This window comes from Calonectris borealis, chromosome 2 (assembly GCF_964195595.1).
Source record: "Calonectris borealis chromosome 2, bCalBor7.hap1.2, whole genome shotgun sequence".
NCBI classification, from domain to species: Eukaryota; Metazoa; Chordata; class Aves; order Procellariiformes; family Procellariidae; genus Calonectris; species Calonectris borealis.
The window spans coordinates 101,624,506-101,650,024 of record NC_134313.1 but is presented as its reverse complement, the minus strand read 5'-3'; the positions used below and the strand labels follow the sequence as shown (position 1 = coordinate 101,650,024).

General features: G+C 46.1%; 1 protein-coding gene across 2 annotated transcripts in view; it reads right to left on the bottom strand.

Annotated features, from left to right (window-relative positions):
* The window catches only part of RNF144B (ring finger protein 144B), a 142,718-nt gene that overhangs the window by 73,476 nt on the left and 43,723 nt on the right, over positions 1 to 25,519 (bottom strand). For both annotated transcript variants that reach the window (XM_075142806.1, XM_075142808.1), the window contains 4 exons: positions 22,781 to 22,985; positions 21,008 to 21,152; positions 19,201 to 19,290; positions 18,790 to 19,004 (listed from right to left, as the gene is read on the bottom strand). In XM_075142806.1, coding sequence (XP_074998907.1) covers positions 18,864 to 19,004; positions 19,201 to 19,290; positions 21,008 to 21,152; positions 22,781 to 22,985 — 581 coding nt within the window. In that variant the 3' untranslated portion in view covers positions 18,790 to 18,863. Of the gene's footprint in view, positions 19,005 to 19,200; positions 19,291 to 21,007; positions 21,153 to 22,780; positions 22,986 to 25,519 lie in introns of those variants that run through there.

Here is a 25,519-nt window from a genome sequence, read left to right as displayed (position 1 = left end):
AGCCTTTTGGGTGTAGTGTGTTCCCCCATGCGCTCACTTCTCCTTCAGCTCAAAGGCCTCTATTTCTTTCACCAGCCTCTCTTTTACTTTATTTCCTATTAGAGCCACCTCTTCCCCTTTATATACCTGTACCGATTTTCATGACAGAACTGCCTCCTGATCCCCCAGCTCATCCCTCTGTCCTGACATACCTACAGAGATCCCCTCCCCACCTACCTGATGGGGTGGAAGGCCAGAAAAGAGAGCATAACTGGGATAACCCACTGGTTTTGTTTCACTCCAGTATTTGCTTACAGGCCACGGACACCTTTTGTCACCTGCCCGGCCATGCATTATGCAGCATTTCCCCACACGATATCCCATGACAGTGCTTCTCAAGGGGCAGGAGGGTCACCGCAGTGCAGCAAGCTTTCCCGTACATCCCGCTTTCGCCAACACATTGGGTGCCTCCTGTCCAGGGGTGGAAATAGCAAAAAGGAGTAGGCTGTTTAAAATTTATGACAATGGGCTCAAACTCTCCTGTGGCACAAGCAGTAGGAGGAATGAGGCAGCTCATAGGTTTAATCCAACCTCTTCCAACCATTTAAGCACAACCCCACTGATATTTGCACCATGTTTGCTGGCAGTAACCAACCTTCAGCCACACCAAGCTTTCCCTATCTGATCCAACAGCAGCCCCAGAGAACCCTCACAGGCAGAAGGGAGTCACTGGCATTTCCACACACTTCGGAGCCCATGCCAAGAAGAAAATTAAGCTTTTAGCAGGAAAAGGGTAACTCCATTTCCTGGTGCCCACCCAGAGATAAATAGGTATTAGTTTTCTAACAGGCAAAGTACTGGCTACCTTCATCAGCTCCATTTAGCAGCTGCTGGGAAGGTCAGTCCTCAGCCCTCGCCATGGTGGCTGCTCCTCCCCTTACAGGGCACTCATGCAGATTTGGCTCTAAAATGATGCCTCGCCAAAACCTCTGGGTTAGTTTTCTGCTCTGCCGGGAAGGCAGCTACCTGTCAGAGGGGCCAGATCATCAGCAATCCCCCTTAAACCTACCTCTTGCCATTGCCTTGGGTCATGCCTGTAGAAAGAAAAGTCCCCAGAAAGCCCCTAAGCACACAAGGGAAAGCCAAGCTATTTCCAAGCTTGTAAAGGCTCTGTTCCTGCAAGTAATAGTGAAAGTTCCCATACAGAGAAACACCTGAAATATTTCACAGGCATTCATTAACTTCAGCAAAAAGGAATGAACTCCGCTTTGCTCCCACAGAGCCTCACACATCACAGCTGAAGTGCACAGCAATCCACGGCAAAATCCTTATCTCAGTTAATGGGAAGTTGCATCACCCCAGCAACTTAAACCATGTTTGGACGTGTCAGACATTATGGCATTTGGAGAACGTAACCTACTTCCACTGGCTGAATTTGCTCCTATCTTGAGAGAATCACCTACTGCAGCACAGCCAGGGACGGGAGTGGAGGTTGCACTCAGCCACGCTGCAAATTGGCATTTAACTTTCCCGTCACTGCAAAGGGGACCTTGCTACCACTGAATCCGCATAGGGCCAAGCTTCTTGAGTTTATGCCATTTCTATTCCCACCCTTGCTAAAGACCAGGGAACAGAGAGCTGGACACCATCTGGCAGCTCGCATGGCCCCATCCCCTCCTGCCCCTCTCTTCCCAGAGGTGGGGAGTGGGTGCCCCATTAGCCAGGCAGGAAGCCTACACACAAGCATGCTTCAAATCCCTTTGCAACCCATGTAAGACCCTTGTGCTTGCTGTGGATAGCCTCCAGGCATGGCCTGGATGTGGCTAAGTGCATGACTGTGGTGGGACTGCATCTCAGAGAAAGAGTGTCCTACTTTCTGGAGCAGGGACTTGGCTCTGTCCAGTGTCTCAGCTTCACCCTTCCTTGAGGCCACACGTGAAAGGTTTTAGGGAAGTGGGGGAGGAGAATAGGGAGGGACAAGGACATGAACACAGCTTCCCATGATTCTTCAAGGATTCACAGCAAGGATGCTCAAGCCAGGTGCCTACAAGTCTTATGTGGCAGAAGGTGTTCAGTGGCCAGGACCCTCTCCTCTGCAGGGTCGGCTCAAGGAAGCTGCACCCACCCGAAGCCTCAATACAGGCTCTAAAAATTCCCCTAAAAAGGTTAGAGAAGGGGAAAAAAGACTAGATATTGATGTCAACACAGGGCTCTGTCCCACCCCTTTGATCCACAAGGCAAAAGGGAAAGGCCCACCAGGCATGACCTCTGGAGACATCCCACGACAGCAGGGCAGAAGGTGCCCCACATGCCACCCCTCTGGGGGGGTAGCTGTACCTGTCTTGTGCCCTGTGGAGCCTGCCCCAACACCCAGCTCAGCAACACATGCAGTTCTTCATGGGGTAATACATGCGGTGGTGTCTATCATCTGCCAGTCCCTGAGCTACCACTTTGAGAGACCCACCTCTCAGACACTCAACACCCACCTCCAAAGCCCAGAATCACCTCCGAATCCTCCAGGAGCAGAAAAAGTCCGTCAGTGTGCCCACACCAACGATTTCCCAGCAGAGACAAGGCAAAATTCAAGGAAAAACAGCTAAATCACTTTGTGAAATCAGCTTGCCACAATCCCGCATTGGTTGTCTTGCCTTTGAGTCAGACAATTATTATAACCTGCTTTTTATTTCCTGGCCTCTATTTTGTCTGTCCACCCGTGTAATCCCTCCTTTACAAGTTGCTTCCACGCCATGATGTAGGCAGGAGTTTTAGAGCAAGGCGCACAGCCAGCAGTCAATATCCCTCACTCCACAGCATTTCTGGCAGCTCCATCACTTCCAGAGAGCGGAGATGATGTAGCACGACCTGCAATAACACCACAATGGTGGGTATGACAGAGTAGGAGACACTTTAGAAGTACAAGACAAATCTCTTTGATGCTCATCACTGTTTCTTTCTTGCTCCCCTTTTCCCTTCCCATACTCTCTCCTCCGCACAAAGTCACTGGTGAGCAGCCGCTGATCCTGCGCTGCTGCTGCTCCTCTCACACGTCAGGCATGCCATGCTTCTCAGGGACGCAAGCAAGGTGGTAGGTTGTGTTTCACCTCAGGGCTATCTGCATTTGACCCTCAGTACTGCCAGCTGATACCAGAGATGCATCAAATGGCACCCAGGGATTTACTGTGGGCACCGCAACAGTAAGCAGCGGAATCCTACATCCGATGCAGTATTTGGTTTTTCTTTTTCCTCTTTCTTTCCCAGCTTGGACTTGCACATCTTTCCCCCATTGCTTTCCCAAAGCACATGATGTAAATGAAACACAAAGAATACAGCATGAAACAGGGCAAATGGTTTCTAGTTAAACCCCGTTTAAAAATAAATGGTATCTTTCCTTTTAGTACATTAGCATCCATATTTAAAAAAAAAAAATCTTGGGGAGGAAGCTAAAATATATATGCTGCTTGATGCAGTCCCCAGGATATAAAGCAGTCTCTCCTCTCTGTCCTGCCAGGCCATGGGAATGCTGCAGCCCCACATTAGAATCAGCTTTACAGGAACCTTTGAATGTGCAAAATCCAGTAACAAGAAGCAGAGGGCACAACCTCAGCGAAAACCATTTTGTCATTTCCAAGAATAAGTTGGGGGAGGGGTGTATGTAAAACATGATTTGCAAAAAGCAAAATAACTTCATCTTCCCCCAGCAAAGCAACATCCTCCGTAGTCCCAATGCCTTTGTGTCCCCAGGCTTCTCCAGGCCTTGGACAGTTGCTGTATATTTTAGCCTCACATATGCTGAAGTGCAATCATTTCTGGGAAGAAACCAGTCACCTCAGCTGTTCCAAGATCACCATGTGCATATATATAAATAAATAGCTAGATAATGGCAATTATATAAAATGATACTCTATGTGATTGTATAATGACAACTTGTGAATAATGGTGTTTATAATAACACCTCCATTGCTGAGGCCGTAAGCAGTCCTGGTTGCCACTGGTGCTAATCCTTCCCCTGTGACCCAATGACGGTTACAGAGACAGACCGACACAAAACCCCGGGTCTGAGAGGGACTTGCCTTCCCAGAGGAGTGGGAGATGCCACAGAATACTTCACTGCTACCACGCAGATCAGTCCAGGGGTGGGGAGAGGCGAGCCATGGACACACCTCCCTTCTGGGGGACATACCCCGGTGTCTGTGCTGGGAGCGGGGACACACACCTCCCTACGGGGCACCACCACAGCCTGTGCTGGGGAAGCCACCGGGACACTTACTGCTGTACCACCCCCCAGCCTGCGCAGCCTCCAGGGTCTGCTGGCGTTACTCAGGAGTGAAGCAAAACAGTCCTTCATCATTTATTGTTTACGTAGCAAAGCCACCGTTAGCCTTTCCTTGATTTTCAACTGGAAGGCTGGGTCTGGCCAAGCGTCAGTAGCACCCAAAATGCATCAGCGCAGGACCAGGAGGAGACACAAGGTGCTTGGGAAGGGACGGGGGCACCACCCCCCACCCCCTCAGGTGGCATCAGCGAAGGACGAGGCTGCTGGAGGGAGGCAGGCGTGCAAGCCCAGCAGCCTCCGTGCCACCGCCATACCGGGCTCTTCTCCTGCAGAGTCGCTGTCCCACAAAAGTTTACACATGGGCACAAACTTGGCACAAACCAGACTGGCTGCAGTGGGACGAACACGAAGTAACACCGAGCACAACCGCAGACCCAGGCCTGAGGCCGTCCAAACCTAAGCCGCAGCTGGGAAGAGTGACCAAAATGCTCAGAGGGATTATGAGCCACCAGAATCTTAGAATTAGGATTTTGCTTTTAATTAACTGAAACACACGCTCGATTCTTGCTAAGTTACCCCCTGTTGTTTACATACACGCTCTCTTCTTTGAATTTTTTTATTGATCCCATATGCTTCAGCTCTGGCAGCTGAACTGAATCATCTTATCAAAATTAACATAAAAATAATGTAGTCTTACACATTGCTCCCATTAATTTTTTTTCTTACACGTGCATTTGCCTTTCCCTACTTTGAATGCATTTTTCTTTCTTCCCCTCTCTACAGTCATGTTTGTGTTTTCTCTGCAACACCCATGTCTCTAGGGTTTCCAGGGGGCTACGGAGGGGCTCGGAGAAATGGTCTTGCCCCACCAGGAGCTGCTGGGAAGCAGTTCTGAACAGAGCCCAGGAAGGCAGGAGAGATGCCGGGGCATCAGCAGCCAGGCCTCCCCCTCAGGCCTGGACCTCCCTCCTCTTCCACATCCCACATGGACACGCTCCTTGTGAAGTATCTTAGAACCATAGAATCGTTAAGGTTGGAAAAGACCTCTAAGATGGAGTCCAACTGTCAACCCAACACACCATGCCCACTACACCATGTCCCTAAGGGCCTCATCTACACGTCTTTTAAATACCTCCAGGGATGGTGACTCAACCACTTCCCTGGGCAGCCTGTTCCAAGGCCTGACCACTCTTTCAGTAAAGAAATTTCTCCTGATGTCCAGCCTAAACCTCCCTTGGCGCAACTTGAGGCCATTTCCTCTCGTCCTATCGCTTGTTACTTGGGAGAAGAGACCAACACCCACCTCGCTACAACCTCCTTTCAGGTAGTTGTAGAGCGCGATGAGGTCTCCCCTCAGCCTCCTCTTCTCCAGGCTAAACAACCCCAGTTCCCTCCACCGCTCCTCACAAGACTTGTGCTCCAGGTCCTTCACCAGCTTCGTTGCCCTTCTCTGGACACGCTCCAGCACCTCCATGTCCTTCTTGTAGTGAGGGGCCCAGAACTGAACACAGTATTCGAGGTGCGGCCTCACCAGTGCCGAGTACAGGGGCACGATCACCTCCCTGCTCCTGCTGGCCACACTATTTCTGGTACAGGCCAGGATGCCGTTGGCCTTCGACAATTGGCCATCTTCCACATGCCCTGTTCAGGTCCCCAGCTGGTGCCCAGGACATTGGGAAAAGCTGCCACAAGCATGCTCATGCCCTTGTGCAATGTGTTCAAGCATCTTCCCAAGCAGCCTCAGAGCCTTCCCTCCCCCTCTGCCTTCAGCAGCGTCACCTCTCCCAGCCATCCCCAGCCCAATGTGCCCAGGGGAACAAGACGTGGCCCAGGAGTGGTGCAGCTGGTGCCACATCAAAGGAAGGCAGGTGCCAGCAGCAAGGTGCTGGCTGTCCGGTAACTGCTCCTTGCAGATGCCATGGCACCTTGGAGGCTGGGCACAGCACCCTGCAAAAGCATCAGTGCAGGAGCATCGCATGTGCGTCCAACACGAGCATCAGGGGCTGGGTCACCTGCTAAGCCTCCACCCCGGTGGGTAGGGAGCCATTCCTCAGTTTCTCTCTAAACTGGTCAAGCACACTGCTAGTTTTATTGGCTCATCTAGATGGGATTAGGTCTTTGCTGAAAGAAATTGCTCTTGCATGGGAGGAAGAAGTGAAAGGAGCAAATTCATAACAAAATTCTCCTTTTATCTCACCATGGGAGGCCACTGTCTGAGCTCCGAACGAGTGATGAGCAGGTTCCAGCCGAGCTCCCGTGCAGCAGCACGGCCCTGCGAAGGAGGCACATTTACTACCTCTCACCATGCTCAGGCAGAGCAGCCCCCTGGAGCGGCTGTACTGGCTGGGCCGGGTGCCAAATTCAAATAATCCTGAAGTGCTGCAAACGTGCATCTCTTCCCCCAGCTGGCGCTTTGCCAGTCCCCACCGTGCCGGAGCTCAGCGCTCCCCTGCCCTTGACCGGCCTCCCCACCATGTCGGAGGAGACAGCCACGCACACACAGCTCAGGGACGGCTTGGGAGGCAGGCAGAGGGGCTTGCTTCTCTATCTCTGCAAGATTAACACGCTGAACTATAACATCAAACTTCATTTTTGTGGCTAGTACAAGAGTTCCTGATCTGCAAACTGAGCAGGTTGTTACTGGTAGGCACAGACAGGAGCACCCCAGCCACTCCTGCCAGGGGTACACAACAGAAAACCTGCTCCCCAAAGCAGAGATTAGGTTTTAAAGCCGACATGGAAGCACAGAAAAAACAGATGAGGTGAAACAGTAAGAGAAAAGCCAGAATAAGAGTAAGTGTCAGGGTCACTAGAGCTTGAATGCTAGTTAGACACCCTGTACTTTAAAGTATCTTGGACTGGAGTCCCCAGCACCTCAGCTGTCCCCGCCAGGCCAGCTCAGCACTCCTGCTGCACACCCGCGCCTCAACAGCCCAGACGCAGAACGGGCACTTCTGCCTACAGCAGCGTGAACGGCTCTGCCCCTCATCTGCAGAGAACAGGCAGAAAGAAAACCCACAAGGATCAAAGTCTGTATGAGGGACCTGACATCAGTGAAGTTACTGACCCACTTCAGTCTGAAAAAAAAAAAAAAAAGATGATTTATGGGATATCACTCATCTTCATAAATAGAATTAGCAAGATGGTCGTATTTACCAGGTGAACTTTAATCAGGACACCTTTAGCTAACTAGTGACCATCTTTTCCTCCAAAAGCTACATGCGATACAGACAGAAGCCCCAGATTAGAGATAACACACATATTACTGTAGAAAACATTTTAAAGTTGCTGGGAGAGAGGAGGAGAGTTTTTCTACAGCCACCCCAAGCCTCCATCCTGCCTATCAGAGTCCTCCTGCGGCCGAGCACCCCAGACCACATACCAGGGAGATGTGGGGTGATGTGAAGACAACACAGCTCAGAAGCAGGAGAGATCAGTGTAAAACCCAGCCAACTCCCCACTCCCAGAAGCACTCTGCTGGTTTCTGGTCCACCACAGCTATATCGGCCCCAGCTGCACCTCCTCGCCCAGCTGAGAGGGACTCAGGTCTGGCTGCGGCTGACAGCATCCCCATTATCACTTGTAAACCATTGCCCCTGAGGAGGCACAAACTGCTGCCTCCCTGGTTGTACTAGAACTTGTGGGTGACAAAGGCTGGAGGCCCCAGAACCTCTCCTATTTTAGTTGTTTGTATTCATAGCCAGAGCAAAGCTGGAAGTTTCCTTTCCATTCAGATTATGTTTTAAAAATAGCATTATCCCACTGCAGTGCCACGGCAAACATACAGTCCCACTGTAACACTGCATACTTCTGCACGCTTTGGTAGCAAACACACTGCAAGGCTTCTCCAGCTGACAGACCATCAGGAACAACACCCCTTCCAGGCAACAGCTAAACATGCAAAGTATTTGGTCAGCAAAACTGAACACAATATACCAGAAAACAGATGAATTCCCCTCTCCCTGCAGTGCTGAGAGTAGAGTGAGGGAGTTTAGTCGAACCTCAGCCTCGCCAAGGGAACAGATACCGATACGAGCCTTCCCTTGATCTTTCCCACTGCATATCTCACTGGCCCCTCTGCCTGGGGCTCCCAGGGAGGAAAAAACCTCCAAATGAGAATAGATACAGTCAGATCCTCATCTCAAACCCAACTCTCATCCCATCTGGGATGCTCAGACACACTCACACGGGGAAATCCAACAGTTCCCAAGGCAGCATCCCCACCAGCTGCGGTGTCCAGGGTGAGCAGCTGCTGGAGGTAGCAGGAGCTTCTTGCCTCCCACGACAAGGCAGCAGCACAGACTGCCGTGGGCATATGCACTCACCTGAGCTTAAATTCAATTCGTTAGCTGAGACCCAGGAAAACTCAATTACTCACTAATTGGCCAGTCCTCGAGGCTTTCTCCAAGTCTGACATTTTGACACTGGCATGGATCTCAAGAAGGCAAGACTGCCAAATTACCAACTGTGCCTGCTAATGGATTGTGCTAGTAAGAGGTCAGCATCAGGAAGGATTTTTCATTTCTTTACTACGTGGTACTACTAAGGAAAAAGACCAGGGGGTCTCTTGCTCGGAGGCCTTACTCTAACCCTTCCGGGGAAACTTTCTGCAGCCTCAGTTTGAGAAGTCAGAGACCCTGCAATTTTCCCTGTTTTTGGATAAAACATGGGCACATCTTTGGGCAGGTGTGGACACTGGGCTGTTGCGCACAAGCCCTGCCACCAAGCAGCTATTCCAGCATCCCTGCTGAATTTCAAAGTGCACCTATTGATAGGTGCACTGCTTGCTAGCCCCACTAAAGCTCAGATTAGGGAAAGGAATGATAAAAAATGAAATTTTTTTTGTTGAATATCACAGTACAGATGTGCAGCCTTGAGTTTGCCTGTTGGACACTTGTGAGGCTCAGCGTGGCAGTGGCTGGAGATGTCACTCACTGCGTAGGTGTTAAGAAGCTGGGTTCTGAGCTGAGGACGTCAGCCTGAGCGGTCCCATGCAAGAAGTAACCCAAATGGAAAGCGTTTGCTGTAAAAAAAGTATGGTTTTCTGTGTGGTTTGGGGATTTTTGGGGTTTGTTTTTTTAAATTCTGGGATATCCCTGGAAAGCTCTGTAGAAACACAAGGCTTTTTGCTATCATTTTCAGTGAGTTCTGGTTTCCAAAAACTAATGTCTTTTCAGACTGGAAGGGCTGTAGAGCTTGAAAGAGAAAGGAGCCACCCTGCAGGCACCAGGCTCAAAGGCCACTGGAAAATGTACTTGCAAGGGCAATCCTTCTCAGAGGCCGCCGATGCCTACGGAGGAGGAAACATCCCCAGGAGGAGTCACGGGCCCTGCAGAGAAGTGTGACAGAGCGATTATAGGGTGGGCAGCAAAAATGTCGACCCGCTTGCTGGGAGACCAAAGGAGGTGTTTTACGAGGGTGACGTGGGTGGTGTTTGTCAAGCTGGAAGGATGGATCAGGCTGAGGGTAGTGTTTAAGGCAGCACCTGCCCCCGTGCTGAAGGGGGTGTGGGCACAGGTGGGCGGATGGCTGCTATACACACACAGGTTAAGAAGGTAAACGACATCTTTTGTAACCCCAAAAAACAAGAGGAGTTTAAAATCCAGGGATGTGGTTACAAATAACCTGAAATAAAAGGCTATTGAAGAAAGCTAGTCTTTGTGACAAGTACAGGAACTGGGGGAAAAAATGCACCTTGAAGCTGGGATCAAATCAAATTTGAAGCAATTGATTTTTTTTTTTTTTTCTTTCCCAAAACTGGCCAGAAGATGTTTGGGTTGGCAGGAGTAGTGGCGAGTGCCACTTCTCCTCACACATTTAGACAGTGAACTGAATGTGGTAATTAGTTCCCGTTTCTGCTGAACAACAAGCGTGTGTGGCAGAAGATGTGACCATACAGGAGTCGTGGGGCCTCTGGACTTTCTGCTCTGCTAAAAATTGCTCAGAGTCGTCTGATCTGGAATTTTAAAAATTGGAGAGAAATTCAGAAATGTCAAATTCTTCTTGGAAAGGATTTGTTGGGGTTTTTTTCCAAAGTTGCCAGGTGAGGAGCCAGCAGTTCACTCTTCTACCAGGTGGGGAGCCGGGCAGTTTGCCCACCACCGGCAGCTGGTAGGCTGGCAGGGCACCAGGCACGTTGGCTGCCGGCAGCCGGTGTCCATCACGAGTTTGACAGAATTGACACATTCCCACCGCAAAGTTGCTTCCTCAGTAATCAGCAAGATCCTCTGAAGGAAAAGTGCCATGCTGGAAACGTTTGGTCTGCTGCAATACGTCACCTACGTTACCGTGTGGACAGAGGTGTTGCCACTGCTTTGTTGCACATTCACTGAACAGGACCAGAGCCTTGGCCACAAAAAAAAGTAAATAAACAAAATGACTGTGTTTAAGTGGAATAACATCAGCACTGAATTTACTCTGAGCAAACTGGTGGGGAAAAAAAAGTACAGGCGTGACCAAAATTTTGAGCTGTAGGTGACGACAATGACATTGTCGGAAAGGCAACGTTGAGGTGAGAACAGCCTTCTAGCCGTTCTCCTCAACCCTCACAACGTGTCCTCAGAGGCAAAACTCTAGACACCTTTCAGATAATCTCTTGGGGTGGAAAGCCCCACAGACGGCACGCTGGGTTTTCAAGGATGTGTCACCCAGGTCAAAAATCCTACCTTCGGATGCTGAGTACTTGTAGCTAAGCTGGAAATATTTAATAGTAAACATCACCTTAATATGTGATGCTCAAAAACACAGCTGTGATTGTCTCTCCTAAGCACTGCGGGATGTGGGTGTGTGAGAAAACTAAGGAGCATGTATATCTGAAATTACACGGCAGGGTGTAGTGTTTTATCATGTCCTTTAGAAATGCAGAGCAGGAGGTCCAATTCTGCTGCAGAGACAGGCAGGGTTGAGGGAGCAAGGGAAGAGAGAGGGGGCTCTGAAGCAGCAGACTCTTCTCTGTGCAGCCTCCCGCGCATCCCCCACCCCACAGCCTGGGGTAGCTCCGGCTCCTCCGGGTTGCTCCGGCTACGCCCCAGGTCGTGGTCTCCACCAGACTTTGCGAGGGGGCAGATTTATGGTCAGCCTGCACCCCACCTACGGAGAGCAATCACCACAGTGGCACTGCAGCAGCGCACAGGAGCTAATCCACAGCCTGCCCCACTCTCTTTAAAAGGATTTTAATGTCATTTATTTTTGAGAAAGTAAATAAGAATCCAGATTCTGATCCCATCTCTTCTATCCTCTTTTATCCTCAAAATTCTCCTAAGCACCCAGCTGTGTTCGATTTCTTCCCATAAATTTTCTATGTTCATCTTTTTAAAGGCAGTTAAGAATTACAAGAAAATGAGACAATATCTTTACACTAATTTTTTAATGTTGCACATACTGCATTTTATAACATTAGAAGAAAAAAAAACCCAAAGTAAACCTTAAAAGACAGAAAATAAATATATATTTTTATGAATATATGCAGAGAGAGTGCAAAAAATTGCATCTGTAAAACGTTTAAATGCTGAATCATACAACAAAAAATTTACAAAAGCACTTATTTCTTTATACATGTCAGCTTTCCTCTTATAAACACAAAAATATTTTAACAAATCTTACAAAGATCAAACTCTTTTGCCCTTCACCAGGAGAAAAGTGGTGAAGAAAGTGTATTACCTGGAGGAAAAGGAAAAAACCCAGATAGACAAAATGTTAGCCTAAACAGGTACCAGGGAAACAATATCTAGACGCTGAGGAGGAATTTACCCCTGTGCGCCGCAGCGCAGGAGACAAGCCCCCCGAAGAAGAAGGGCTGTCCCTGCGGAGAGGAACGCAATTCCTCCAGCCGAGACGAAACTGCTCCTTGCCGTGCCACTCACCCCCCACAGCAATGAAGTGCCCTCGCTCCTGCTCCTCTCAAGCCAAGGCTTTATTTCAAACAAATGCATCCGAAAGCAGCATCAGTCCAGCCGGGAGACCTTAAACTGAGAAGCGCTGGGAGCGCTGCGAATAGCCTGGCTAAACCCAGGGCCTCCCTCTGCAACGCACAGAGCCCAGCGCCTGCCTCAGGCCGGGCAGGACAGGGCTCCACGGCTGCTGCCGGTCCACATCAGCGCTCAGAAACACACCCTGCCGTCAGACTCGGACACTTCGAATCACACTTGTATTTAAAATACACTTTTTTTCAGAAATAAGCAATGCTGGGGCAGTTAAAAGAGTTCTCCCAAGGTGACCCTTGGCGCCTGTGATGCTAACGTCAGCCTGGTATGTAACAGTTCTGCTTTTCTTCATTCACAAGACTTGCTCATTAGGCAAAGCAAATGCTTAGACCAGCCGAGCTCCAGATAACTCATCTGAACTGAGGTTTCTTTGAAACTGAAACAGGCCAGTAGCAGAGACTGGAAAACGAAAGGGACAAAGATTTGCTGTGGAATTTGGGGAGTTTTGGGGGTGGGCGGGTAGCTATGGAAAGGGCCAGCTTGAGATAGGGCCCATGACGAAACGCTGGAATATGCTCGTGCACGGTGAGACGGCCCGGCATCGCGGCTGCGGTGCAGCACCGGCCCAGGGCTACGTGTGCCGTACAGCTGTCGGCACTCTTGAAGCTGCCTGGATGAGTCCCTTGTGCACCACACCCACTGCACGGGCCCCAGCAAGCTGTAAAGCTCAGGCACCTTCCTGAAATTTAAGCAACTGACTGCACACATGCCGCAGCATCGCACATTCAACCCGTCTGGGATCTCCCGGCACGTGGCCACCGGAAGCTGCTGCTTCTGTTTGGACATCCAGAAGGCACAAGCAAATGACTGAAGTCCTTAATTTTCAGCCAAGAAAAGAGAAAGCCTCTTGGGCAGAAGGGGAAAGAATGAGGTCGTGTCCTCCAAAAAGCTGGTGGACCTTGTCAACCAGTATCACCTTCTATAGCCCAAATTTTGATGGTCAATAAAATTCATTGCTAGGAAACTACCTTTCCTAATAATAGAAATTTGCTTGATTCAAAGAACTAACTTGAGGGATCATAACAAAACCTGTGATATAACTAAAAAATAGCAGTAAACATTTACTGTGGACTGCACCAAATCATGGGAATTTACCTTGCCAGCAACACCATGACCTTCTCCACAGGAAGCAGCAGAGGAAAGGCTTCCAGTATGAATGCAACGAAAATAAATCTATCATATGATAAAAGGCAATGATACTTCAAAATTAATATTTTATAATTACTAATTATAGATTATATATGAATTGTATAAATTATAATTATAAATTACAAAACCACATAGGTTCTGAGTAACTTGAGTGTAGTGACACAAAACAGACCTTTGGGCTTCCTGTCCAGAAAAACCATTCAGCTTTCACTTCACGACTTTACTAACTAGAGGACAAATAAAAATTAGACTGAAGTTTTCCAGAATCTTAGCAGTAAGTTCACCTTCCAGCAGACCACAGAAGAATCAACTCTCGCTGTTCCAGGAGAGGTAAATTTTCACATCTTTATTGCCAGCCACATAAATCAGGGTCTGATCCTACACACTTATCCTACACACTTATGTGTGAGAGATATCTTACAACTGTTTTATAACTAGCACACCCTGTTCAACTGTTTTAGTATATTATTAAAATTATCTTACTGTATAAATATACCCTAGAAAGCCTCTAGGGCGTTTGAATCCCTAAAATATGAAGCCATACGAGAGAAGCTTTTTTGAGTCACACAATAAAAATATGTATATAGGATGTAGATTTTTTTTTTCCCCAGCACATTTCCAAAAAAGTCTGCTCAACAATAGAAGCATCTCTCCTGTGAAGCTCAAAAGCTGTAGGGCTTCTTTACCTATGAGCTCTAACAAAGCAGTCCTTATTTAGTTCTTCCAGGACAACTTCTTAAGTCTGAATGAGTTTTTCTAAACAAGCCAAGTCTGGAATTTCTATCTTTGGTCATTTATCTCAGCATCAAATTTCTTATTAAAACCTGGGAGAGGTTTTTATCCTCATGCAAAGAAATCTACTAATTTCACTCTAAGAATATTTAGCCTGAGATAGAGGATGAAAAATAGGATCATAAAAGGAATTTGTTTGAGAAAGATGAGAGTGACTGGGAGAAGAAGATTACAGTGCAAAACAGATTTCAACTTTTTAAAGCGGCAGGCACTGCAGCACAACCACCCGCTGTGGTACCAGAGAACAGAGCAGCCAAAAGTTAAGTTCATTGTCCCATTGTGGAAATGCAGTTGATTTCTGTTCACTTGTGTATCTTCAAGCAAATATGAAGGTAATATCCAGTTTCTCTTAGTTCATTCAAGTAAAAATTACGTACATTTTAAACTTATCTTTGGACTTTATGCTATGTTACTGGACAGACAACAGTGTGTACATTTAGCATCATTAAAGCACTGTAGAAACATGAATTACTGTTACCCCTCATGCCCTTCTTTGGGGTAAGTAACCCCATGCACCATTAATAAATCATCAATTACTGAACGGCAGCATTGACATTCTCCCATAGTTCTAGAATAAATACTGCAGGAAAGTACTTATGCTATAGCATGACAATATTTTCTTTTTATTAACAGGTGGTTTTGGGAGCAGGTATCATCATCCTCATTTTAACATAAGGACATGAGATGCTGAGTGGGATCCTCAGCTGTATTTGACACCGCTCCAGTGATTGCCATGAAATTACAATGAGGTATGTGGCCATGGAGATGTGTGGCCAGTTGCAGTAAAAATCCAGATTTTTAGCACTGGTCTCTAATTTTAGGATCTAATCGTTAAACATTTAGAGCTCAATCTTCAGAAGGACTGAATGCCCCTGGTTCAAGAGGCAATAGAGTAGTTGCCATTTGTGTTCTCCAAGGAAGACATCTGCAGACACTATCAATGTAACATTACCAGCCTAAAAACCCCAAGGTCTCTCTCAGTGGTTAAAGGCCCCAGGGCAAATTGGTGACAGAGCCAGGGTGGGTGGTGTGCCGTAGACCCCAGCTCCTGTGCAGTACCCTGCCCTGCCACAGACCTGAGCTCTCCCCTGGGTGTTACGCGCACACCAGCCAGCTGCCACAGGGGAAAGAAGAGAGATGGTGAGAGCAGTGAAGCCTGGTACTAACATGCACCACATCACACAGATGGAGTTCAAGAGGGTGGATGTACAGATACATTGATTTAGAAGAGTCACAAGTAGTCAGAGTCCTGTTTTTGTTTCTTTCTCCCTAATTTGTGTTAGTATTATTTGTCATGCTTGCAATAATTCTCTTATAAAGTGACTTCAATTTTTCTTATAAAGTTAAAAAACAAAACAAAACCAAAAACCAACACTGTAAAAAGGTTCTCGCTAAAATGGTTCTCTGGAAACTCTGTGAGCATGACCAGTCGGTGCAAAATAGCTGCCTTCTGGAAAACACGGCAACAGGGCCCTACTGCTCCCAGCACTTCAGGACAGGTACAGCTCTACTCGGCAGAGTTACTGCGTCCTCATGTGCTGGCCAGGTCAGGGTCTACTTAATGCACATGCTCATGTATCCCCATGCAATGAAAAGCCAGGATACGTGGTGCACTGGACACAGCCTTTTAAAGAAAATAATCTTTGTAAGACTTCTATTTTAAGCTCAAAAGTATTTCTAGAGTTTTTTTCTTCGTCAATTTGTTGCATCTACACGGCCAAAGGAAGGTGTGCCTGCTCATGCTCATGCTCTCGCTCTCCTTATCCAGCTTTTATGTAAAGATCCCCAGGTAAAGTCTGGGCCACTGCTACCAATCTGCATACAGGCTCCTTAGATGCCTGGACTGGCATTCTGGCTGCCAGGTTGTGCTAACACCTTTATACTGAATTTCTACCACTTTTGGTACCCCCAACTAGGCACCTAAACTGGCACCGGCAATAAAATGTGCACACGGAAAAGGCACACCTTCCTTCTGCTCTGTAGGTATTAGCCTCTGAAAGAAGTTACCCTGCACTCAAACTGAGGAGTCAAAAATAAACTAAATAGTGTTGTTTTCCCAGACTTTACAGATATGCATATGTGCAATGCTTTTAGAAAATACTATCTTTCAAACCATTTAAACAAATTCCCACTCTATGGAGAGATCTGCATTAACTTTAGACAACATTTAAAGAACCGAAAAAGGTCAAATTTGTATTACAATACAAATGGTGACCTTGTGTCCATTAGTGTATTCTGGGCAAGACAACTGCCTTCAGTTGCATTTCTTTAACAGAGGGAAGAACTTGGCAGTTTCATTAACACAGCAGTATTAATGAAAAAAACATGAGACAGCTTAATTCCATTAGGCATTTTAGCAAAAACAGGCTGAGGGAAAGAGGGAGAGGACAAGGAAAGAAACCGGCCTAGCAGAGGGTGCATTGGACATAGGTAAGACCACAAAACATGAAAAACCCACAAATTTTAACATGCACAGGATATTGGTACATTGCAATGCTGGTTATGGTTAAAGAGACTGTACAGCTCCTACATCTTTGTCCTTGAGGCTTTGTTAAATAAGAGTCTCAACTGCAAGTTCATAAATAATATGGAAATGACAGTAGTGCCATAAAAACATAGGTAGAAAAATAGTGCAAAGCCAAAGGCTGGACACTTTAATCTGTCACAAGTACCCCCAAGCACTACCATTACCGCTTTTAAAGAAAACACATACAGAAAACATTCTCTATTTATTATAAACGGCAGTTGCCTGCATTGCACTGTGTATTTAGAATGTACTGACTACCTTTCTGCTTCCCTTCGAAACTGTGGATGGAGAATAAATATAGCTTTTCACATTGGCGAGCACTGCCTGCCCTCCAGTCACGACTGGTAGCAAAGGCAGACAGTATTTATAAAAGAAATCAATTAAAAAGTAAAACAGACAATATCATTTAAGGCTTTTGTCCCTGCTAGTCTGCTCAACAGACTACACTTTCTTAAAATAAGAACATCTACCACTTCTGTTACAGTAACCAGAGAGCGAAGTTAAACAAAAAAAAGGTCACATTTACGGCTGCCAAGAAGGCAAAGTTCCTGAGGCTCGGCCAAACGCAACAGCAAAGACGCTCTTCGCGGCACTCTCCGGGTGCCTCGCGCTGTGAGCACGGAAGAGGGCAGACCGGGGGAGGGTGAGCCCGACACAACGCGCGGGCTGAGCATCTCATTTAAACCTTGCAGCCCTTACCGGAAGGGGTTTGGAATTACAATGGATTATATAGTGCAAACTCATCTCAATTCCCACAGATATAAAATGCACAGACGGGAGTCCAGAACAAAAGCTGCCACCGGCCAGGGTTGTGAGGAGCACCAGCCATTGAGGAAATAAACTCTAGGGAACAGAGTCTGATCTCAGCTACTCCTGAGTGAGCCTGGAGTAACTCCAGCTCTTCAGTGAGGTTTCAGTGAACTTATACAGGGGTAACTGATACCAGGGTCTGAATCAGTTTGGTGGTGAGGCACCAAATTAAAATAAAGGGTTCATTCAATGACAGCCTTTCAGATTTAGAGTAACTGAAAAATATCGGTAACAGCGTTTGTTAACCTTGAGCGGGACAGAAGAAATACCCACCAATGGATGGAGCTTGCATTTACACAGCATTTCTCAAGTATTCACTTCAGCAGGTCCATAAGGTTTTAAAGGAGAGTTTGGCTTAGCCTGGTCTGAGTAACTTTTTAACAGGGTTCTTGCTGCCACCCCATCTAAACTGTTGAAAAAATATACTGACTGCCTAGCAAATAAATTGTACATACGTACTCGGTATATCCATGCCCATGTGGCCACTCCATATACGCACAACCAAGATCCCAATACAGTGCACAAAATAGGAACTGTATCATGGCCTTTCTTAAAATATTAGCTTCATGGCGAGTTTGCTCACCCATGTTACTGACAAAAGGCATGCCCAATGGCACGGATATATGCATACTCCTAATATTTCAAGGTTGATATGTCATGTTTGATCTGAAAAAATAACAGCTTTCTCAGGGTAGTCCAGCCTCTCAAAAGAGAGCCCTATCTTAGTTAGAAATAGTTTTGTTGGGTTTACTTCTATAATTGAGATCAATAGTATCAATCAAATTGATTTCAATGCTGAAAGAAATGCCATGGCAGCCAGTTGACAGGAAACTGTCAAATATATTTTCTTAACAGTTTGTTACCTTTAACAGGACACAAGCTAGCAGGCAGAAGAACTTCATCAGGCTTTTCCCTCTCGCCCTTTTACAGAATACCCAAAACTTTCTGAGAAATCTGAGCGTCACCGAGAACCAACAGAAAGCATGACAGTAACGACTGGGTCTGCAAAGGCAGGGTAATACTGCAGGATCAAGTCACGTGCAGCTGATGGAAGATGGTAAAGTTCTAGCAGCCTCAAAAGGTGGCTCATATTTAAGGGTATGAATGACTGAATGGTATCCTGTTTTCCTTTTAGAAAGCAAAAACCTATACCATATATACTGCACAATTATCTAGACTTTTCCCACACTGGGATTTTTTAGTGATAGAGTAGCCTGTAAAGAATAGGCACTTATCCCAAGAACTAGCAAAAAAGGGAGTATTATTTGGTAGGTATGGCACCAAAATACAACCATTGTGCTTTCTCACATACATATGCTGTACAGATGGAGGCTCAAACAGACACAGAGTTTTAGGTTGTTGGCGGGCTGTGTTTTTTCTTTTTGCTTCGGCAAGATTTGCAAATGCAGCAGATGATGCATGGAGATGCCACGAGCAGCAAGGGAGAAGTCACCAATGCTATGATACCTAGTCCAACAAGGATGCCCACAACCTGAAAGACATGGTGGGGAAAAATGTGTATTTAGCTAATGTGGAAAATAAAATACACGTGTGCATGCATAAGCACAGCATAGGTCACAAAAAATAGATGAAAACATGAAAATAATCATCTTGGTCCTTCACTGAAGGGTAAAATCTCTTTGCTTCATGCATGTGTGAGAGCTCTGCTAAGCTGACTAGGAACGCACCTGCGTTCTGTTCCACATCACCGAAGCCCGCGAGTGGCCCAGCTTGTTTCTGCAAGGGCCTCTGTCGTAATGTCTTAAGAAGATATCATTCTGAAAAACAAAAGGAGCAGGTTACAGTACTGTGGGGAGAGGTTCAAGACTGGACTGGAAATACAACTTTCCTGACACTGCTTTAAAATTACCAGCTGCCAGGAGGCAAGTTCACCTGTCTTCTAAATAATTATCTAGAGAAACTTCTTGCAGTTTCAAAAAGTGTTTGAAACCTGAGCTATTGTATAGCGTCTTTCCTCCCCCACTTTTAAAAAGCATAAGCATATGCGTTGCACCTATTGCACAAGTACCTAGCCTATAATTTGATGATGATAAAGGGGCCTGTAAAGAACAGATATTTCTGAAAGCTAGCAATCTGAGGGATCACCTTCCCAAGGTACTTCTACTTTCTGTTCGCCTGCTATCCCTGCACTTCAGAGTCATTTTCTTCCTAGGCTTAACAGGAAAATTTAAAAAGTAGGAAATCCGTTTACCTTTCTCTTTTCCCAGTAATACTTATTAGATTATCCATTTTTTCTTCAGAAGGTAACTAATGCCCTGCATTACCCTCCCCTAGCTGGCTGTGCTGTAACCTGATGCTGCTTCCTCTTTCATTTTTCAGCCCTGCTCTTTGGCTCTGCAGGTATTACCTTCATCCACACCCGGAGCTCCTGTAACCGTGCACATTTAGAAAAACTACATTTGAATCACACAACTACAGTTTCTTTTTTCCTTCCCCTTTGAACTGATGAAAACTTGGTAAGGGCATGCCTGCAGAGTCTGTGAGAATCTGACAGCCTTCCAGTTCAGCACGGTGTTAAGCAATCATTGTGTACTGTATGTACTCTGAGGCAAGCCCAAGACTCATGTTGAAAAAGCATGCTCACACACACAGAAATGGGACATAACGCTAAGCAAAACCTGTTTAGCATGCTGAGAAAAGGAAGGATGAAGAATGAGGAAGTTTCATTGTTTGCTGGCTGTGGAGTACAAGAAGGAAAACCAGAAAAGCCATGCAGCATCTAACATTTATTTCAAGTGCTGGTAAAGTCCTTTTCACACTCCCACAGTTGTTACTGATGACTGTGCCAAAAAGGGAAGCTGACATGTACGTGAGCACATTACTTCCTGTACTCTTAATCCTCCTAGGAAGCTTTAAGTCCATACGAGTTGAGACTAGTTGGTGTCACTTGAGAAATAACTAGCAACCTGCACTTCATAATCCATCTTCATAATCCAACATTTTTATCCTCAATCCTACTAACCAATCATTCTCTTCAGTAAACACAGCACTAGAGAAGGACTAGTAAAGGAGACCTAGTCCATACGAGCTCTTAACACACACGCCCATGAAACAACCCCCTTCACCCAGTACCATACCATTTTTTGGACAGGCTGTGACCCTTGCAGTTGGAGCAGGTGGAAGACACTTACTTCCTGGCTCTCCACCAAACTATTTTTACTGCACTGGAAGAGGGAATCAGAGAAAGGTAGTGCTGGAATGGACCTTCAGAAAGTAACCAGTCTGTCCCATTTCCCTCAAAGAATTAGCATGGGACCCACAGACATGGCTCTAATCCTTTATAGAAAAAGAATAAATAAAAGCACTGGATGAATGAGAAGAAAGAAATGAAGTTAGAAGCTGAATTGAGCCAAGATGTACCCTAGGATATCAACGAGTTGGTGGAGAGCTTGTACTTCTGAGCCCTACTTAGGGCCTCAGACTAACCTCAACCCCGTTACCCTTTATCTAGCTTTTTCTTTCTGCAGCACTTACATCCAAGTTCTGTAGACAGTACCAGCAAAACGTGTGCTTGCAGTTCTTGCACATCATCTGAGCACAGCCCTCGTTTCGCTCAATATAGATCCGACAAACTGGGCACTGCTTAATTGGTGCCTCTGTCTCCGTTCCAATAAGTGATCTAGAGAAGAAGGGAAATATTAAAGTGAAATGTGAATGTAATTACCGTTGACATTCAGCTCCACTGCCAAATGTGTACTGTGCTTATTTTCCAGAGCATCTAATGTTGTTGTCTTAATGCACTCAACATGTGAAGCTTATATTCAGTACAATACACTGAAGTATACTCACTACTAGGTATAAGATTATTTATATCACGTAAAAGTGAAACTCCATTCCCTTGGTCTTTTACGCTACATAAAACCAACACTCACTATGCCCACAAACGTATCACCTGTAGCATCAAAAATTAGCACTTTGTAAGACAGCTTGCACAACTCATTTAACATGACTGGATTATGCAACTTACAGCGCTGTCCCTGCCTGAGCAAAATAGTCTTAAACTCCACTAAAGCAAAGATCAAACCTGGAGAAGAAAAATTATGGCGAGAGCTCTTTGGCAACTCCTATTCGATGAAGTCTCTAGCAAGCAGAATGCTTAGATTCTGTGTCTTTCATTTCTTGCAAAAAATGATAGAAAACTTTGAACACACATGACTGAACGTAATTTGATTCTGAAAACAAAGATGGATGGCCACAGACATTATATAATTTAAACACAAAAGTATTTCTTTTTGTAGATTAATGCCTTATGTAATCTTATCTGTAGGTCGTTTACACCTATGCAAAATGAGAATAAGTCAGATTTCTCACACCAAAGGGGACGTTTTACACACACTCTTAAGAGCTAAGATTCATGTATGCAGACATTCTATAAATATTAAGCAGGGGTGATTTCTTAATCACAGTATAAGCAAAGTTTGGATCCCAGAATATTAGTGTATTGGATTTTTTGTATGGGCACAAGTCATAATTCTAGCATGCAAACAAAGCCTTCAGGCAGATTCAAAGCCCTGGAGGGCTTCACCTTTCAAAAGTGTCAGTGGCAACCCAAATATTAAAAAATAAAATGTATCATTTAAAATAATAATCACTACAAGAAGGATATTGAGGTGCTGGAGCGTGTCCAGAGAAGGGCAACGAAGCTGGTGAAGGGTCTGGAGCACAAGTCTTATGAGGAGCGGCTGAGGGAACTGGGGTTGTTTAGTCTGGAGAAGAGGAGGCTGAGGGGAGACCTCATCGCGCTCTACAACTACCTGAAAGGAGGTTGTAGTGAGGTGGGTTTGGTGTCTTCTGCCAAGTAACCAGCGATAGGACAAGAGGAAATGGCCTCAAGTTGTGCCAAGGGAGGTTTAGATTGGACATTAGGAGAAATTTCTGTACTGAAAGAGTGGTCAGGCCTTGGAACAGGCTGCCCAGGGAAGTGGTTGAGTCACCATCCCTGGAAGTATTTAAAAGATGTGTAGATGAGGCGCTTAGGGACATTGTTTAGTAGGTGGTGTTGAGTTGACAGTTGGACTCGATGATCTTAGAGGTCTTTTCCAACCTTAATGGTTCTATGGTTCTATGATTCTATGATAATTAGACTGGAATTATATTTAGGAAACACCAGGAGAGATGGACAGTCTCAGAGATGCACCTAAGGAGCTAGAAGGAAGCTGTTCCATGAAACTGATGTGAGGCACAGAGCTAGCACCCCGTGCCAAAAAGAGTCAAAAGATGTGTGGTCTCTGTGGGTTCCCCTCTTACCCCTGCTCAGTTGGTACTGGAGTAGTTTGGTTTTCCTGGCACATGCGCTGAGGGTGCCATGCCTCCTTGCAAGAGGAGCAGAACATCAGGCAGCAAGCCGGGCACTCCACCGGCAGCGGTGCTCCCGACTCGCTTGGTGCAATATGGCACACCGTTTGACAGTCGGCTGCAGGGCACCACGTCCTCTGGGGGTCCAAGTGGACTTCTGAAATGTAACAGAGAGAGAAATAAAACTGTTTATACGGTCCCCTTCTCATTCCAGCGGCAGGTGTCTAGGTACGCAAGACCCAGTTCTGCGTGTAGGTGGGGAAGTTGAAGCCCTCCGCACCCACGCCCATGGACATTTTAGCATACTCCTCTTCTTTAGGCAGGTCTGCAGTTATGCTCTGCCAAGGCAGCGGCAGTAGATGCACTAGCATCACAAGACTGGCAATACACGACATGGGAGGTATTCTTTGCCTTTATATAGAGGTACAAAAGATGAACGTAACTGCTGCTTGCTGAGAAGCACGTGTCTTTTATGACATTAGGCCACTCCATGTCTTCCACGTGTCCAAGCCATGCAGTATTTTTCATGTAAATAGCAGAAGGACTGTCATTAAATTAACATCAAGTCACCTTCCATGCCTTATTTTCTCCCCTCTATCTACAAACTCCAATTAATATTCACTTTATTATATGATCACTGTTTGCAAGGTATCAGATTACAACAAAAGTCAAGATTCGGGGTGGAGGCATTGAGTTAGAGACATCACCACATGGCAGTGAATGATAAATGTAGATTCTTCCTCTCACTCCCCAACCTTTACTCAATGAATTTAGGCTTGCAACAGAAACCCAGCTGAGACACGTTCACTGTCAGGGGTGCTGTGTGTGCACTTTATACTGCTCAAGTCCATGAGGTGCAGCCAAACACTCCCACCCTGCAGAGCCTCCCTGGAAAAGGGCTGCCGTGCCTGCAGGAGCTACCTGCATCTCCTCCTTCCCTGGGAGCTCTCTGGTACCACCACTGAAAATAAATAGATGGAGGGGATGTCTCAGGAACAGGTGGAAATCCCTGATTGTGAGGTGTCAAAAGACATTACAAAGTTCTTCTGTACCTCCAGAAGATAAAATAGTGTCCCACTTGAAACAAAAGGCTGCATAAGGGCCCCAGACGTATGTTCTCTGGCAAATTTTGCTGAAACAGTTGAAGGTACTTCCTCCTATGCACACCCCACTGCCTGCACTGCTCCTCTGCAGGAGGTTGCTGGTAGCCCACAGTGAAGGGGGCTGGTGGATGGATATCTAGCAGATGCTCCAGTCAGCATGAAAAATGGTGGTATCAGTTCAGTGTCCAGATATCCAGAAACTAGAAACTGTACAACTAGAAATGTGTTCAAAGAAGTAAAACTTTCCCCCAAGCTATCAAGCATTTAGATACACATGCACGAACACCTGGGGAGAAGGACACCCCACAAACTTCATAACCTAACGTGCACTAGAAACTCAGTTCTTTTCCAGTATGCCAAACCTCTCTGTTCACCTTGAAAACTTCCAGTTTCTTTAAAGCCATCCCTCCCTCCTGTTTGTCCAGGACACTTACAGTGAGGAATCATGTAAGGATGATCATCCTCTCTGCTGGTTGCAGGACACACAGGTACACAATGCTCTGACTACAGGTAATTTTTAAGTCTGTGTCAGAGTGCTCTGACAGATGTGGAGAATTTCTACATCCATGGCAAAGGCTGTCATCTATAATTTAGGCAGTGCCAGCAAAACACCTGTACCATCTACCTCCAGCCACTTCATGAATCTAGTTGCCTTCTTTCTTCTTATTCTCTTACACGTGCTTCCTTTGCTCCCCAAAACAAACAAACATTTTGCTTTCTACTGAATGAAAGCCAGAACAAAATAGTTTGCAGCTTCATTTGTGGGGAGAAGAGAGAGACATGGATGGGCAGTATAAGCCATTTCACATTTTTATATACTTTTAAAAAGTGGTGTCCTGACTGAGAAATCATTATTTCTGTAGCTTCCCTCAGTGCCTCTTAAAAGAAACTCTGAACTGGGTAAAACCATGGCCTAGTACTGGCTATTGCATTTAAGTCTTCACACAGTAGGTTCTGTATGCTTTCTGTTGATAAACAGCAGTTAAAATGAGATAAAGTGCAGTTCCTGCAGATAGCTCCTTAACATACTCAACTTTGGAAACCTAAATTCTCCTATCCTGTTTTTGGATGAAAGACAGGATGTCTGGTTTTGACATCATTGGGAGGAGAGGAGTTGGGCTGCAGATCTCACTGACTTTTACAAATTTGTTGCAGCAAGATGTAACACTTGAGATGAAACTTCCTCCTCTCCCACTTCCTCCATTTTACAAAGAACCTACAGATGGTGTTTTGCAATCCATGCTGTCTCATACTGTTTGGTTTACCATGGAGTACAAGTGAAACCAGAAAAAACTAAAAAGGAGCAGCCAAAAAAAGGAAAGAGGCTATCATATTGCTCTGACAAGCTGCTCCATCTTTTGGCTAGGGCCATTTCTCTCCTGAGCCTTTCCCCTGCTTCCCCACAGCCAGTTCAGCCACACTTGCTCCCCTCTCAGGAGGAAAGCCTTCCCAAACAGTGCCATTACCGGGCAGGGATCTGGACAGTTTTCACAAAATGTGCGAGCAAGCAGATGAGATGTGGGAGACAGACAGGGGAAATGCAGCACCCTGAAGAAAGGAGAATGTCTGGCTCAGGAGAGGTACTCAC